Source organism: Monocercomonoides exilis, assembly GCF_001643675.1.
Source record: "Monocercomonoides exilis strain PA203 chromosome Unknown scaffold17-1647472, whole genome shotgun sequence".
Taxonomy (NCBI): Eukaryota; Preaxostyla; order Oxymonadida; family Polymastigidae; genus Monocercomonoides; species Monocercomonoides exilis.
This window is the reverse complement of record NW_027150562.1, coordinates 32,167-46,578: the sequence shown is the minus strand read 5'-3', so window position 1 is coordinate 46,578 and position 14,412 is coordinate 32,167. Positions and strand designations below refer to the sequence as shown.

General features: G+C 40.8%; 1 protein-coding gene across 1 annotated transcript; it reads right to left on the bottom strand.

Moving 5' to 3' along the window:
* Positions 1-3: 3 nt before the first annotated feature.
* On the bottom strand, positions 4-14,362 carry MONOS_1998 (dynein haevy chain 4, outer dynein arm beta; the record flags this gene model as incomplete). The annotated part of the gene is made up of 3 exons (XM_067871886.1): positions 4-13,665; positions 13,791-14,148; positions 14,241-14,362. 3 exons carry the CDS (start codon positions 14,360-14,362, stop codon positions 394-396), a joined length of 13,752 nt encoding a protein of 4,583 aa, XP_067729048.1. The 3' UTR covers positions 4-393.
* Between the last annotated feature and the right edge of the window lie 50 nt (positions 14,363-14,412).

Genomic DNA, 14,412 nt, shown 5'->3' with positions numbered 1-14,412 from the left:
AAATTATTTTTAATAGTTTATTTGAGCATAATGTTTTGATTTGACAAAATTGAATCTTAGACAAAAGAATAAATGATAAAGTCAAACTCAATAAAAAATACATAAGATTGGAAGCTGAAATGAAAAAAAGTTTGTGAGGAGAAGTGGATACTGTGTAAGGGTTTGGGTGTTGTGCGATTTGATGATGAGTTAAGAGAGAGATGTAAAGAGCAAAATCAATGAGCTGAGATAGTTGGGGAGAGGTGAAAAGAAATTTAATAGTACAAAGTGTATTAATCGAAAGAAGTGAAAAAACTCAGCCATGCAAATGAAAGCGGTGGTATTTTCAGCGACTTTCATGGGATAATCAAAGAGAAAGATTTGGTAAGGATGCCCTTCAATTCCTCTCATGTCTTAATCAGCATCCAACAGCATAGCAACACCAGCCAGAACCCATTTGCTCTCTGGAAGTTTTGTTTTTAATGTAAACTCCCAAACGTAAGTAGGTCCTCTCCTTCTTGTACGGTACACTGGGCAATGATAGACATCTTTCACTTCTCTCTTCTCAATCAGAATAGCACGCACAAAGATAATTGGAACAGAGGGACGAAGCTCCATGAGATGTGATTCAGCAAGATACCCTGACTTGGGATCTAATCTAGCTCCTTCCAAGAACAAGCCGTGAATGTATGCTCCTTCACGAGGTGCAGATGCAAGGTCATCCATCGACTTTCTTGTAATATCAGTCTGAAGTACCATTTTATCCAAAGGCCATTGATTTTTCCTTGATGTCGTCTGCATAACTGCTGTCAAGAATGATTGTGGGTTAAACAAACCAGACAGCCATACAGACTTCGGAAGGTTGAGATCAAGAGACCACTCTTGCAATTGTCTAATTCTCTCTGTCAAGTTCTGAATCCAAGCAGGAAGAGATTTCAGTGACGGATATGCTTTTGCTGCCCATGAATCAGGAACCTGATCCATAAAGATTGAATTCATTAATGTTGACATGGAATCAGACATGGAAAGATCTCCTTTGAGACCAAGTGCAAGCTCTTTCAATGTTGTCTTCATGATATTCAAAAGGATGTTCATTCGATCGCATTCCTGAAGACATACAGAAACATATGGAGTTCGTTCTTGTACTCTGGCATAAAGTTCTGGCATATCAAATCCTTCGGGTAAGTTTTGCAATAATTCCTCAATAAACTTCGACACTTTTTCTTCGGCTGTTTCTCCTTCTCCTGTGTTTGCATCACGTGGCTGAAGTGACAGTATAGTCTGGAACAGTGAATCTGCTTGTTCAGTTAAGAATCCAATTTCAGCATTTGGATGCAAGCCAAACAGATAAGGAGACTCTGGAGGAAGTGCCTCTTCGATATACTGAGAATATTCATCGTATGTCCCTGGAGGAGGTTCAGGGAAACCTGGACCCAACTCCATTCCGTTAAACAGATCCTCTCTCATCAACACCTCAAGATATGTTCTGCACAGACGTCTATCCCAATCATCAGAAATGTGTCCTCCATACATAATTTCTCCGAACATGTATCTCAAATCAACCCATGGAATCTTTTGATTGTTTTCAAGATAATTGTACAATACAGATGAAGAAATAGTCAAATCTCCCAAATTGAATGGATACGAGATGTTCCATCCTTGAGGCCCGAATTTCTTTCTTTCCAAAATTGCAGCGTGGAAGAAGCAAAGTGCAAACAAGATTGATTTGTATTCATTAACTTTTGTGCAAGATTCGAGATTCTCTTGATCAAAGCATGCAAATGCTCTTCTCATGTTTGCTTTCATTCCCAATGGTGGTTCGTTTGTAACTTTAATTGCATTTTGCAGGATACCTTGTGGAATCTTTCTTAATGGATCATTTGAAGGTTCTGCTGAAAGGAACACACGTGACTCAGGCTTTGCTGCTTCAGCAAACCATTCAAGCTTCTTTTCAACGGTAATAAGCCATTTTGACATCAGATGCAAGTTTTCAAGCATAACCCATGAGCCCTCTGCGGCAGCTCTATCAATGTACTCTTCAGCAACTGGCTCCTGTCCTTGCCCCATGGAAACAAGCTTGAATTTCCCGTTGGCTGTGGTATAATTAAGCTTCCTTCCAAGAGCTTCAACATCTTTCACTGGATCGATACCAGGTGAAAGGATAAAGAACATAGGAGAAGATGGAGACGTTTCAGCGAACGTAGCTTCCATTTTGAATGGAACTGCATCAACATATCGTTTTCCCATTGTCTCCTCAATCCACATTTGAATCGCATATGTCATTCTGTCAGACCTCAATGCACGAATAACACAAAGTTTTTCAAATGTTGATTTGTTCTTCCATTCTTGTGGAAGTTTCTCTGTTTCTGGAGATTCGTGGTCGCACCATTCTTTCCATCTCTTCTGTGATCCTTCAATATCTGATGGAAGTCCTTTGAATCCTTCAACTTCTTTCAAAGCCCAGACAGCTGCCCAGTTCGATTCTGTCAGCCATTCAACAGGACTGGTTTGGCCATACAACTTTCTACCACGAAGCAAATAATCCAATTGTTCTGGATCAATAAGATTCTGTCTACGTGCAATTTTGATGCACAGTTGTGTGATAAAGATGAGCTTGTGCTTCACAAACAGTGCTCTGTTAACATAGCAGAAAGTGGTAAATGTAACTGATTCGACCAAACTTGCTACTCTTTCACTGATTTCTTCTGATTCAGCTGCAGCATCCATAGCCTTGTAGAACACAACAATGAATGCTTTCAGTGAGAATTGGTACATATGATCAATCTTCCACAGATCGTTGATCAAGAAGTAGATAAGTGCAGCTCTATTGGCCACAGGACGATAAGCTTCACGAATTGAGTTGATGTTTGCTTCAGTCTCTTTTGCAAGTGCCACTTTCTCCTTAATTTCTGTTGCAGTAGCTTTTGTCACTTCAAGTCCTTCAATAAGTTCGACATTTGATAGAATATCTCCCTGTGCGTTTGTCAAGTTTGCCAACAAAGAATCTTCCAATTCCTTCAATCTAATCTTGAATTCGTTCTGTTGCTGCATCAATTCAGCTTTCTGTTGTTCTAATTCTGGCTTCTCTCGCTTCACCACAAGTGCAAGAAGCTGGTCTTCCAACCCTTCTTCTGTCACAGTGAAGTTGATAATTGTTGTTTGAGCTTGAATTTCTGGACGGTAATGAGGATTTGACAATTTTGTTTGTAAGAAGAGTTTGAACTTCTTATCGTAGTCGATTGTTTTGTCTCCAATCTTAATTCTGATTTGTTTTCCTTTTCTGATAAGATTTCTTCCAATAACTGGATCAATCACAGCTTCCAGAGTCTCACCAAGATTCTCAAATAAGTAAGGCTCTCCGTTTTGAATAGCATTTTCGAGTCTATCCAAATAGCGAGGTGCACCCATACGTGCAACCTGGAGTTCGTCTCCATATCTGTTACGAATCCATGCAATACCCTGCAATTGTGGATCGATGAACAGAGGCCAACGTTCGCATGTTGTGCTGATAACGGCATTCTCAACGGAAAGACGATCTGTTGGCAGACCTTCATTGTTCCACTGTGCAATTTGTGCATCATCAGTTAGTAGAGACATGACATCAAGATCTTCAGAGCATGGAATCTTGTTCTCTTTCATGAATGGCATCCATTTATTTTCCATCAGTTCGGTTCTGTATTTCTTTGTGAATGGACCAACATAAGAAATAAAGGCAGATGCCAACAGCACATCACCAACAAGAGTTGTAGCCTGCTTCTTGTATGCATCCACGTTTTCTCTCCAACGTACAGCTTCTGAAGCCAAACCATTGACAAGACGATGGGCAAGATTCAGTTTGTTCTGTGTTTCTTTCGCTTGACGAATCACTTCGTTCTTCTCTTCTGTTGCAGCTTCGAACTGATCAGTTAGAGCTTTCAGTTTCTTGTTCAATTTATCAACTTTCGCTTGGACGGCTTCCAATTTAGCACGTGCTTCAGCAAGCGTCTCTTGAGCTGCTGCCAATTTCTCTCTCTTTGGCTGCACATCGCAATAGATGTAGTAATACTTGACAATGTTAATAACCCATTTGCAAAGACCGGCAGCAGCAACGGATTTCTTCATGATGCTGTCTCCATTAAATGATTCACGATCCAAATATGGTTGCACTGCTTTCAAGTTTGCTGGAGGAATGTGATCTTTATCGAACGTTTGAAGTTGTTCAAGGAATCTATCCACTTGTCCCATCATCTTCTTCACAGAGTTCCATGACAAGTCTCTTGCAACACCAGATGGTGGTGACATCAGAATCAGCACAGCTGCACCAACGTCCACCACATCACTTGGAGGAGATGCCAAAGACTTCAACTCTGTAAGATTTGGCTTGTTCAAAGTGTTCAAAGCAGCCTCTGCTTCGAGAATGGCTGGCTCGGCTCTTGCAAGATCTCGTTTGCATTCAGCTTCCTGTTGTTCGACATCTCTTGCAATAACATTGGCCTTTTCTTCTTCAACACGAGCAATCTTCTGTTCCTCTTCAACAATGTTGGTTTCTTGTCCAACTTTTTCCAGAAGTTCATCTGCATCTTTTTGTTTCTGTTCCACAACTTTCTGTTCGTTGACAAGACGGTTCTGAAGTTCGGCCACTTGCTTGGATGTGTCTTCCAATTTAATCAGACCGTTTTCGAATCTTTCGATCTTCTTTTCAATGTCAGCACGTTTTTGCTCCAGCATTGATTTGTAAAGGTTAATCAGTTCAAGGAAGGATTTTGGTGTTGTGTAGTTGTACCTTCTTTCTGATGCCAAGAACTGTTCGCTGACTTCATTTACAGTTGTATTTGTGTATGCCATGAAGTGACAGATAGCATCTGCTTCTTCGTCAGTTCCAAGTTCGACATCTGCCAAGAATCTCTTTCCGACAGAAAGAAGAGCTTCTTGAGGCCATGGATGGAACCAATCAATTGATGTGCAAGAGACAATAGCAGGGAATTTACGAGCACGCTGTCTGAATGCATCACCCACAGGAGAGAAGCACAAGATGAGATGAAGATTGGCTCTCACACGCTGTGTGAAGAAGTTCAAGCAATTATCACGAGTTGGAGGAATTCCTGAAGCTTTGCAATCAGTTGTCACACCATTCACAATGTTATCCTTATCTTCAGTTGCAAACAGATCAGCAATCCATCCGGATGATAGCACATCGTTGATGTAAATCAAAAATCTTTCATCAACAATCTGTGTATCAGTAAATAGGAAGCACATTTGTTGATCCTTCAGACCTGCTTTGAAGAACAGCTGTTTCAAATCATCTTTCAGTTCATTTACACCATAAGTGGATGAAATTGTAATCTGGAATACATCAAATTGTGCTGAGAACGCAGCCAAACGAGCAAGAGACTGTTTTCCTGAGCCACCAACACCAACAAGAAGAGCATTTCCGTTTGGTCTGTCAATGATACGAGCAATACGTGCAACATGATACATGGCATCTTCAAACAGTACCAAGTCCATTGCAGCGTTTGCTTCATTGTACAAATCAAGTGATTCTTCCAATATCTTCTTCAATCCGTCAAGTCCGCCAGCAACTTCACCATACTGTCGCTGTCCCGTACCTCCAGCAAATGGAGCCCATGTTAATGGCATGGCATTTCTGCTTTCTTTGTCACCGCAATCGCTGAAAGAAGCGTCCATCACTTGATCCATGTGTGTATCAAATTGCTTCCACTCTGCAAGTGAAGTCAGACGATCTGCATATACTCTTGTTGCTTCATGCTTGAACATTCTTGCAAGAATAAGTGGATTACGTACAACTTCAGGAGTGGCTTGTTGAAGACCTCCCATTACGTTTGCAAGATCTCTCAAGTTAAACTGATAGTGGAATTTGATGGCAGTTGGCAAGAAGGTTGCAGATACTCTCTTGTGGATATCCATCATTGCAGAAACAACCTTTGGAACGGTCTTCAGTACGTTGCCAGAAAATCCGTTGGAGAAATGTCCTTCAAGAAGTGATGTAGCAATATGTTTGATGGATTCTGCATCAGGGAAGTTCACAGCCATTGTTACGAAGTGACGCTGCAAACGTGGATCAATTGTGAACGAACCAGTAGTTGGGTTCATTGCGCAGATGTACTGGCAATTGCCAACTTCACGAAGGAACATTTTCTGCCTGTCGTACCAATGGTTGTAATCAATGTGCATTCTCATGAGAGTGTGTGGAGCTTGTGTTCCGTATAAATCAACTTCAGGCATATTCAAATCATCAATAAAGAAGATAAGTTTCTTATTGTTTGGCGGTCCATATTTCTTACCAATCTTGATCAATGGCTGCTCCAATATGAACTGTAGATCCTTTGATGATGTTTGGAAGTTAAAGTTCATATTGACGTTCATAAATTGCTCTTGTGGTAATGCTGCAATTCTCTCCTTAATGAGCATAGTCTTTCCGCAACCAGCACCACCAACAAGCAAAACAGGTCTCCCAAGTTGCAAGAATAGATCCATCCAGTACATGATACGAGTTGTTTCTGGAGTATGAACAAGCACAGAAGGAAGAGGAATATCTGGGTCATGAACATATTCTGGCACAAGCTGTGTCCATGGAACCCATTTGTGTGTTTCTGGTTCAATGTAGTAATCGAATACAGTTCCTTGATCTGGGAACTTAATGTGTTTCCATTCCTGTCTCCACCATTTGTTGAACTCAACACGGCAATCACGAATCTGATCAACAAGAAGTGCAGAACCGAATGCCCAAATGCAGGCAAACACAAAGTAAATCTCAATGATTTCTTTATCAAGAGCAGAAACTTTTGGCGTAAGAAGAATTTCCAGAATGTAGCACAACGTTTGAACCATTGTGAAATCGTATGTTGGAACGAGATGTCTAAAGTTCTTTTTGATGTAATTCAAAGATGTTGCAACATATCTGTCAAACAGAACAACAAGAGTATTTCTCAATGATGTTTGTTCTCTTCTTTCAATCCAGCATTGTACAAATGGATTCCACCCAACATCAGTTTCGTTAATAAACAGGATACCTGCACGTGACACAGTGGCAGGAGAACCATATTTGATGTGACCAATTTCGAAGATCAATCTCATCCATGGATGAAGAGGAATACGTTCATTTGATGCCAATGTCAGGATTTTGTTATCATCCATCACTGTGTTCATTGATTCAATCCACATAGGATCAATATCTCCATCAAGAATAATCCACTTAGGTTCCTGGTTTGGAATTTCAGAAAGTGTTCTCATGATGGATGAAAGCAGACCATCATGCCACTCTCTTGTTGCTGGTGTTTGGTAACCGAACAATTCGTGGTTTGAAACAGCCTTCGGATTAATATCTGGAGTTTGGCATTTCGCTCCCTGTCTGTCACGTGCTTTTGCAAGCATTCTCCAGACTTGTGTCTTTGATGATCCAGGAGGACCGATAATGAAGACTGAATGACGCACATCAAGCAACTCTTGCAGTTGAACAACTTTAAGCACAAAGTTTTCTTCTGGAACAAGTTTTGATTGAGCAGTCACAATCTTGATAGCAGATTCCAGTGTTCGATTGACCTTTCTTGGAACAGATGCCTTCGGGAACAGATCGCCAATAAGACCCATGAACACTTCCACATCTTCTGTAACAATCTTTGGAAGATTGAAATCTCTCAGAGCTCTCATCAGAATAATCTCTTCAGGCAAGTCTGGATCTGCTCTCTTCAGTGACCCGGCGACAACAAGCACAGATTTGATAGCACGAAGACCCCAATCGTAATGATCCTGTTTTGAAAGAAGCTCCTTGTTCAATGAATACAATGTGGTAAACTTCTTGGCCAATTCTCTAGCATCCAAGAAACCTTCAGCCATAAGCATAATTTCGCAAATAAGCAGGAAATCTGGCACGACCATAGAGACAGGTCGGAACAATGCCTTCAAGTTTTCGGGAAGCTCTGTTCTTCCTGCATAACCAGGGTTCATTGTAATGAAAATACCGCATGATGGAATAAGCTTAATATCTTCATTCAGGAAATCGAATCTTTCCTTCTTTGCACGAATAGCATCCAAAATGCATTTAACTTGAGAAGCAACCACAGAAAGCACTTCAACAGAAATACGGTTAAATTCATCGAAGCATCCCCAAGCACCAGAACTGGCCAAACCCTTGAAAATATTACCCAAAGATTGATAGTCCATCTGTTCAGAGCAGTTGAACACATACATCATCACAGCCAGTGCTCTTCCAAGATCCTTCACAGTTTCCGTCTTTCCTGTTCCGGCAGGTCCGGCTGGAGACCCACCCATAATAAGATGCAGAGCCTGAGTCAAAGTAATGTAGCATCTATCGGTCAGTGGCGTAATCACAAGACGAGCTGTATTTCCAAGATATTCATAAGAGTATTCAAAGTTGGCATCGCAAATGTGGCATTGACACAGCTGGGAGTCTTCATCCCAGGTTTGGCGCAGCTGTGAGACCCAGGCAAATTGTTGTGAGTTCTCAACTTTGTCGCGAATGAGATTTGCAACCACATCTCTGGAATGCACATCAATTGTCACAACAGTCATAAGCTTTTGTCTATCAAGTGCTGACAATTTTTGTTGTGTTCTCTGGACAAGAACGTTCAATTGTTGTTGTTGTTTCTTGTTGTAATCCTTTAATGCATTTTCATTTCCTTCTTCCAATGATTCGAAAGCGACAACGACTTCGGTATTCCAAAAGATTGCATTGGTAACCAAAGCAATCTGAGCACACACAGAAAAGATGAATTGATCACGTGGATGTTCTTCATAGGAAGATACAGCTTCTCCAAGATGATGACGAAGAGTTGATCTCATTCCATCGACCACTTTATTCAACCACACTTCGACTGTTCCTCCCACTTCCAGAGGCTCAGGCCATGCAACCTGTTCTCCTTCCTTAGAAACCATACCAATGACAATATTGGTATATCCTTCTCCTGGTCTGTCTTCAAGAACTTCTCCTTCAGCAAGAAGCTTTCTTCTTTCTTCTTTTTCTTCTGCTTCCTTTGCAAGTTCTTCTTCGTTCTTCTTCTGGAAGATCAGACATTTCATGTTATCAAACAATTTGGGCATGTGGCATTGGACTGCATGAGGATTCGTTCCTTCAGAAAGGATGTTAAGCAGATCGGCTGCAGAAAGGAAATAGAAACGAGGGAAGGCTCTTCTCTTTGTTTCCAAGTAAATTTGAAGTGATTTCTCGCACAAAGAAAGCATTCCCTGAAGATTCTGGAATCTCTTGTAAAGTCCTTCACGTGTGCAGCACTCAATTGCGTTGGGAATCTTAACTGATTCTTGCATCAGATCAATCCAATCCTTGTTCAACTCTTCAAATCTTTCGCTATCTTCAGGCAGCTGCGAACGAATATCTGCAGAGCCAATAAAAATGTTTTCGAGGTTCACCCAAGTTGTCTGAACTTCCATCCAAATGTTTATCACCTGATCCATCACTGACAGCTTCTGTTGCCACACTTGCAAGAATTCGAGGAAACGACCAACGTGCTTCTGTGCCATGTTGTTGGCCACTTGCACTTGGTTTTCATCAAGTTGGTTAATAAGATCTTCCATGCTTCCCAGAATTGGATGTCCGGTTCTTTGATGTGTAGCAAAGCTGATCTCCATCTCCTTCCAGATTTTGTCGATATCATTCAAGAATTTCTCAATGATAAGTTCCTTTCCTGCTTTCTCCACGATATCATTCACATCCTCTGCAACTTTGTGAAGCTCAAGATCAACCATAGATTGAAGTGTAAAGTTTGGTCCAACCTCAAACTCCTTCTTGCACAGCTTCTTCACCTCATCCCAATGATGTGATCGCATGCAAGGCGAACGCAGCTGTGTAACCAAAGGCATCAGTGATGCGAATGTCTTCATGGTCTGATCGAGACCCAAATAAGCATCCCAAGCACGAGTTGGCTTTGGCAGTGAACGTGTTTCTTTACCAAATGCTTTGTATTGTTCATCAATCATGTTGGTATCAACTTGTTCCCAAGGAGTCTTCTTCCATTCTGTCAGCTGAGCAACAATCATATCGCTCACATCCCAGACTTGCTTCAGCATCAAAAGATCTGTTTTGCATGCTGGCACCAATTCGTATTCGTGTTTGGTTATTTCCAACATCTCTTCACATGATTGTATTTGTGCTGCATCGGCTTCAAGTTGAAGGATAGCTTGATACGTTGCATCCATTTGCTCATATGCCTTTTCGGGTGGTGTCTTGAACTGAAACATGTCAGCTTTCCTGAATTCAACCCTGAATGCATCCACTTTTGCCTGAAATGCTTCCATTCTTCCTTGAACACGTGCTCTTTCAGCTGTAATCATTGGTTGCAGTGAATCTTTCACGTTGTAAGAAGAACGCTTCAGCTTCGACCAAGCAATTGGAAGATCTTCAAGCTGCTGATATATCTCTTGTGAAACGTTGATTCCATATTTCTTCAGAAGAGAAACTGTGTCTGTCAAAGGAGCAAACATAGCATCGGTCTTTTCTGTACGCAATCTCAAATCTGTCAAAACTCGCAATGCCTCGTAAAGAGTATCTTGAGTAAATTCTCTTTTAAGCTCTGTGTTCACCATTTCGATGAAACTGGAAAGCTCGTCAAGTGATGCTTTTGTGGAGTCAAGAAGATGGTTTGTATAAGTTGAAATCCATTTAGCAATAAGCTTCATCACATCTTTTGATCCCTTTGTTGCATCTGCACGCAACCACTTGTGCCTTGCTGTATCTGTCATTCCAGTAACTCTTTCTTCAAGTTTCTTCAGCAAATTGATTTCAATTTCATAGTCAGCAAGTGTTGGAGGATGATCTTCGCTATCATCATCGAAGCCAGCTCTGTTTGCTCCGCTTTCGCCGGATGATCCGCTTTGCCCGTCGTTCCCTGCTGCACCAGGTTTGGATTTATCGGTCAATGATGATCGAGATGATCTCATTGCTGCACGTGCTGCCATCGCTCTCTCTTGTGGTGACTTTCCGCTAGCGCTGCTTGCAGATGACTGGCTTCCACCAGGTGCCACAAGTGACCCGCTAAATCCAGACTTCATTGATTGTGCTTGTGCCTGAGTCATCAGTGTGGACATCGATTGCTGACGCATGGACTTTGTGAGATGTCGTTGCACTTGAGGTCCTTGGCGCAAAAACACTTTAAGTGACTCAGCTGGATCTTGTTTCCAAAGGAATTGGATTGAAGTGTATTGTGACTGAAGTTCATCCACAACTGCAATTGACTCTTCCACGCTGTTCATCACCTTATCTTTCAAATCTTGAAGTGCAAGAGAAGATGACACATCTTGGAAGTAGTTTTCTCCTTCATCCTGATCTAAGTGATTCACAACAGCTGCTGCTTGGAAAAACCCGTCGCACCATGATTTAACCATATAGCGCAATGAACCTTCGTCCATTGATGATTTTGTGATTGATGGAGAAAAGTCCAATTCATTCTGTTGCAAAAGAAGCTTAATTTCGAATAATGGCTCATCCTGGCCTTGTTGCATCATCACGCGGAGATGATCCAACGAAACACGAATAATTCGAGAAAGACCTTCAACGATAATTCGAGAAACAAGCTTCAAGTAATCTTTCCACATTTTTGTGGTCTTATCCACGTCTTCTCCAAAAGTTTGATGGTTCTTTTCAACAAGTGCATGAATGGCTTCCCCTCCTCTTTTAATTTCTGCAATTCTTGCTGCAATTTTATCTGTAACATCCTGTGGATTAATCATCTTTCTATCTTTGGGATCTCTTTTCATCATTGGCGTTGCCCAGCTCTTCAGTTTATTTGCAATTTCCTTCAGATTTGCATGTGCTGCATTCAACTTCGCGTACACTGCACCTACAGATTCATTGACTTGAGACAAAAATGCCTCAACTCCTGGAGACTTCCAGTTAAGTTCCTGGAATCCTGGCTCAAGTTCCTGTGTCGCTTGATCCAATTGTGCTCTGATTAAAGGCTCTTCTTCATGCAACATGTTATCTACCATCCAATTATAGCGTTCAACAACTGTCGAAAGTGTGCCTGTGTATTTCTGGAACACTGCAGTTTGTGCGTAAATCTCCTCTGCAGTTTGGGGCACTCCGACATTCACAGACTTCAGATACCTAACTTCACGAAGCAATGCAACAAGAGCGGGATCAAAGTTCACAGCTATGCGGAATCGAGCACTGTGGTCAAATGTCTCTTCTTTTCTCAAAAGAGGCAAGTCAAGCTTTTCAGCGGATGACAAATCAATCTCCTTTGCCCATTGCTCATAAGATGCAGTTTCATATTCATTGAAGCAGTCCATCAAATATTTGAACTGTAATGTCGTCTCTTGTCCTTGCACTGTTTCCAGGATTTGTGGGCAATGTGTCTGGAACACACGCATTGAAGGCTCAACACGATTGCATAAACTACGCACCCACCACACACGTCCAGCTAAATGAGGCAAGTTCAAAAAGTTGGGTGGATTATCCTTCAGCGAGTCGAAAGTCTTCTGAGCATCCGCAACTTCTCGACTGAACGAATCAAACAATTTCTCAATTCGCTTCATTAAATCCTGTTTTGCTTCTTCACCATCGAGCAAGCCTTCAAATGAATCTATTGTTTTAAAGGCGCTGACAACAGATGTTTCGGTTTCTAATGATTCTGCCACAATTGCTGAGAGGCGTCTTTCCCATCCCTTTGATTTCTCCTTGTAAATCAGAGCATCTCCGTGAAATTCATTGTCTTCTGGATCAAGACAATCGTAGTTGGATTGTTGGAACTTATCAAACTGGGTCATGAATTCGTTATAAATTGCAATCAACCTGTTTGATAATTCTTCTCCTTTTGGTCCACCAATCTCAATCTTTTCCAATCTGAAATAGCAAATGAAGGAGTTCAAAATTTCTTTTGCTTGCTGAACGCGCACAATGCAGGTATCAATTCGCGAGAATACAACATCGGGATCGATTCTCCAAGGAGCTGACTGAAACTTCTTTTGAGAGAGTGCAGCGTGTGTGTTGACAGCCTTCTTCCACAAACGCAATGTGTCTGCTGCCTGCTCTAAGCGCTGAAGTGCCTCTGGAGGCTCGGATTTGAAAAGAGAAGATGAATCTGCGTGCATCCGTGTCATTTCAATCAGATCATTGCCAACTTCCACAATAAGCGTGGAAAGAAAGGAAGGAGTTCGCAACGATGGCAGGCGACTCCAAATCAACAGCAACGTGTGAAGAATTGGCACAAACAGTTTTGGTATATCTTGGTACTCTGTTGTGTCCAGATTAAACTTTTCTAAATGAGGTTGTAATGTTTCAAGATGCCTCACAACCTCTCCAGCTTCTGTCAAAGCATCTGCTGTGTCTTCATATATCTTTTTATAGGCTGGGAAATAACTATTCTTCATCCTTTCCAGCACAATACCCACTCTTCTGAATGGAAGAGACTCCAACTGTTCCATAATCGCTTGCAGATTCTCCTCTTTTTTCTTCCAAAATTCTATTTCTGCACTTGGTCCAGGCAATTTTCCAGAAGAAAATGCAGGAGAAACTTGCAAGTCAATAACAGATTTGATCTGATACGACCAATCAATTACAGATGACTCTAATGTATGAATAAAATCTTTTGACAAAGTCTTGACATCGGGAGTCTTTTCACTTTCCAGTGGAGAAGAAGATCTCTCAGGAGCTGATCCATCTGTTGGAGGGACGATTTGTTGAGGAATTTGTGGTAGGGAAAGAAGAGTTTGACCCTAATTCATTCAATCGTTCGTTTTATGAAGTGAATATATTGATGCATTCATCAAAAAAATAACAAAAAATAAAAGATTTATATCAAAAAACAATTTTAAAGATTCTTTTAATAATTAAAATTAACCTTTGTTTTTCCAACAATAACATTTGTGGAAGAAGCAAGTTTATGAAATTGCGTCAAAACATCTCGTGCAATGGCTTCTGGTATTGCTTGAACCTTTGGATGATTTTCAGCCATTGGCAGAAAAATTTCTTCAATCAACATATTCAATTGTTCAATTGGCTGTGAAGCTAGATCATTCACGGTAACTTCTTTTTTCATATCTTCAGCAGCAAGAGAACTTTTTGTTTTTGTAAAATATATAGCTTTCTTTTTCATTGCGTTTGGGAACATTGTCGAAGCTACAAGATCATCTTTCATGTTTTGGTATACAACAAGTATCTTTGTGTCTCCCATTTCAAGAAAGTCATTAATTGATTGCCTAACAAAGCATCAATCAATATTTTAAATTTTTTAGAAGCAAATCATCAAGTATTTCAAATTTATTTCTCAAAAAAAATTGAAAAAACAAACTTAGATTGTTCCTCAGTATAAATACGAGCAAGCTTATCACCCTTAGCCTTCAGACATTCTGTAACTCTATCACATATCCACTCTATCCGAGGATCTAATCGTTGTTTTTTATCGTCGGACATGATTCAATTAAACAAATGCAACTACTCGAAATTCCTATATTGCTTGTTGA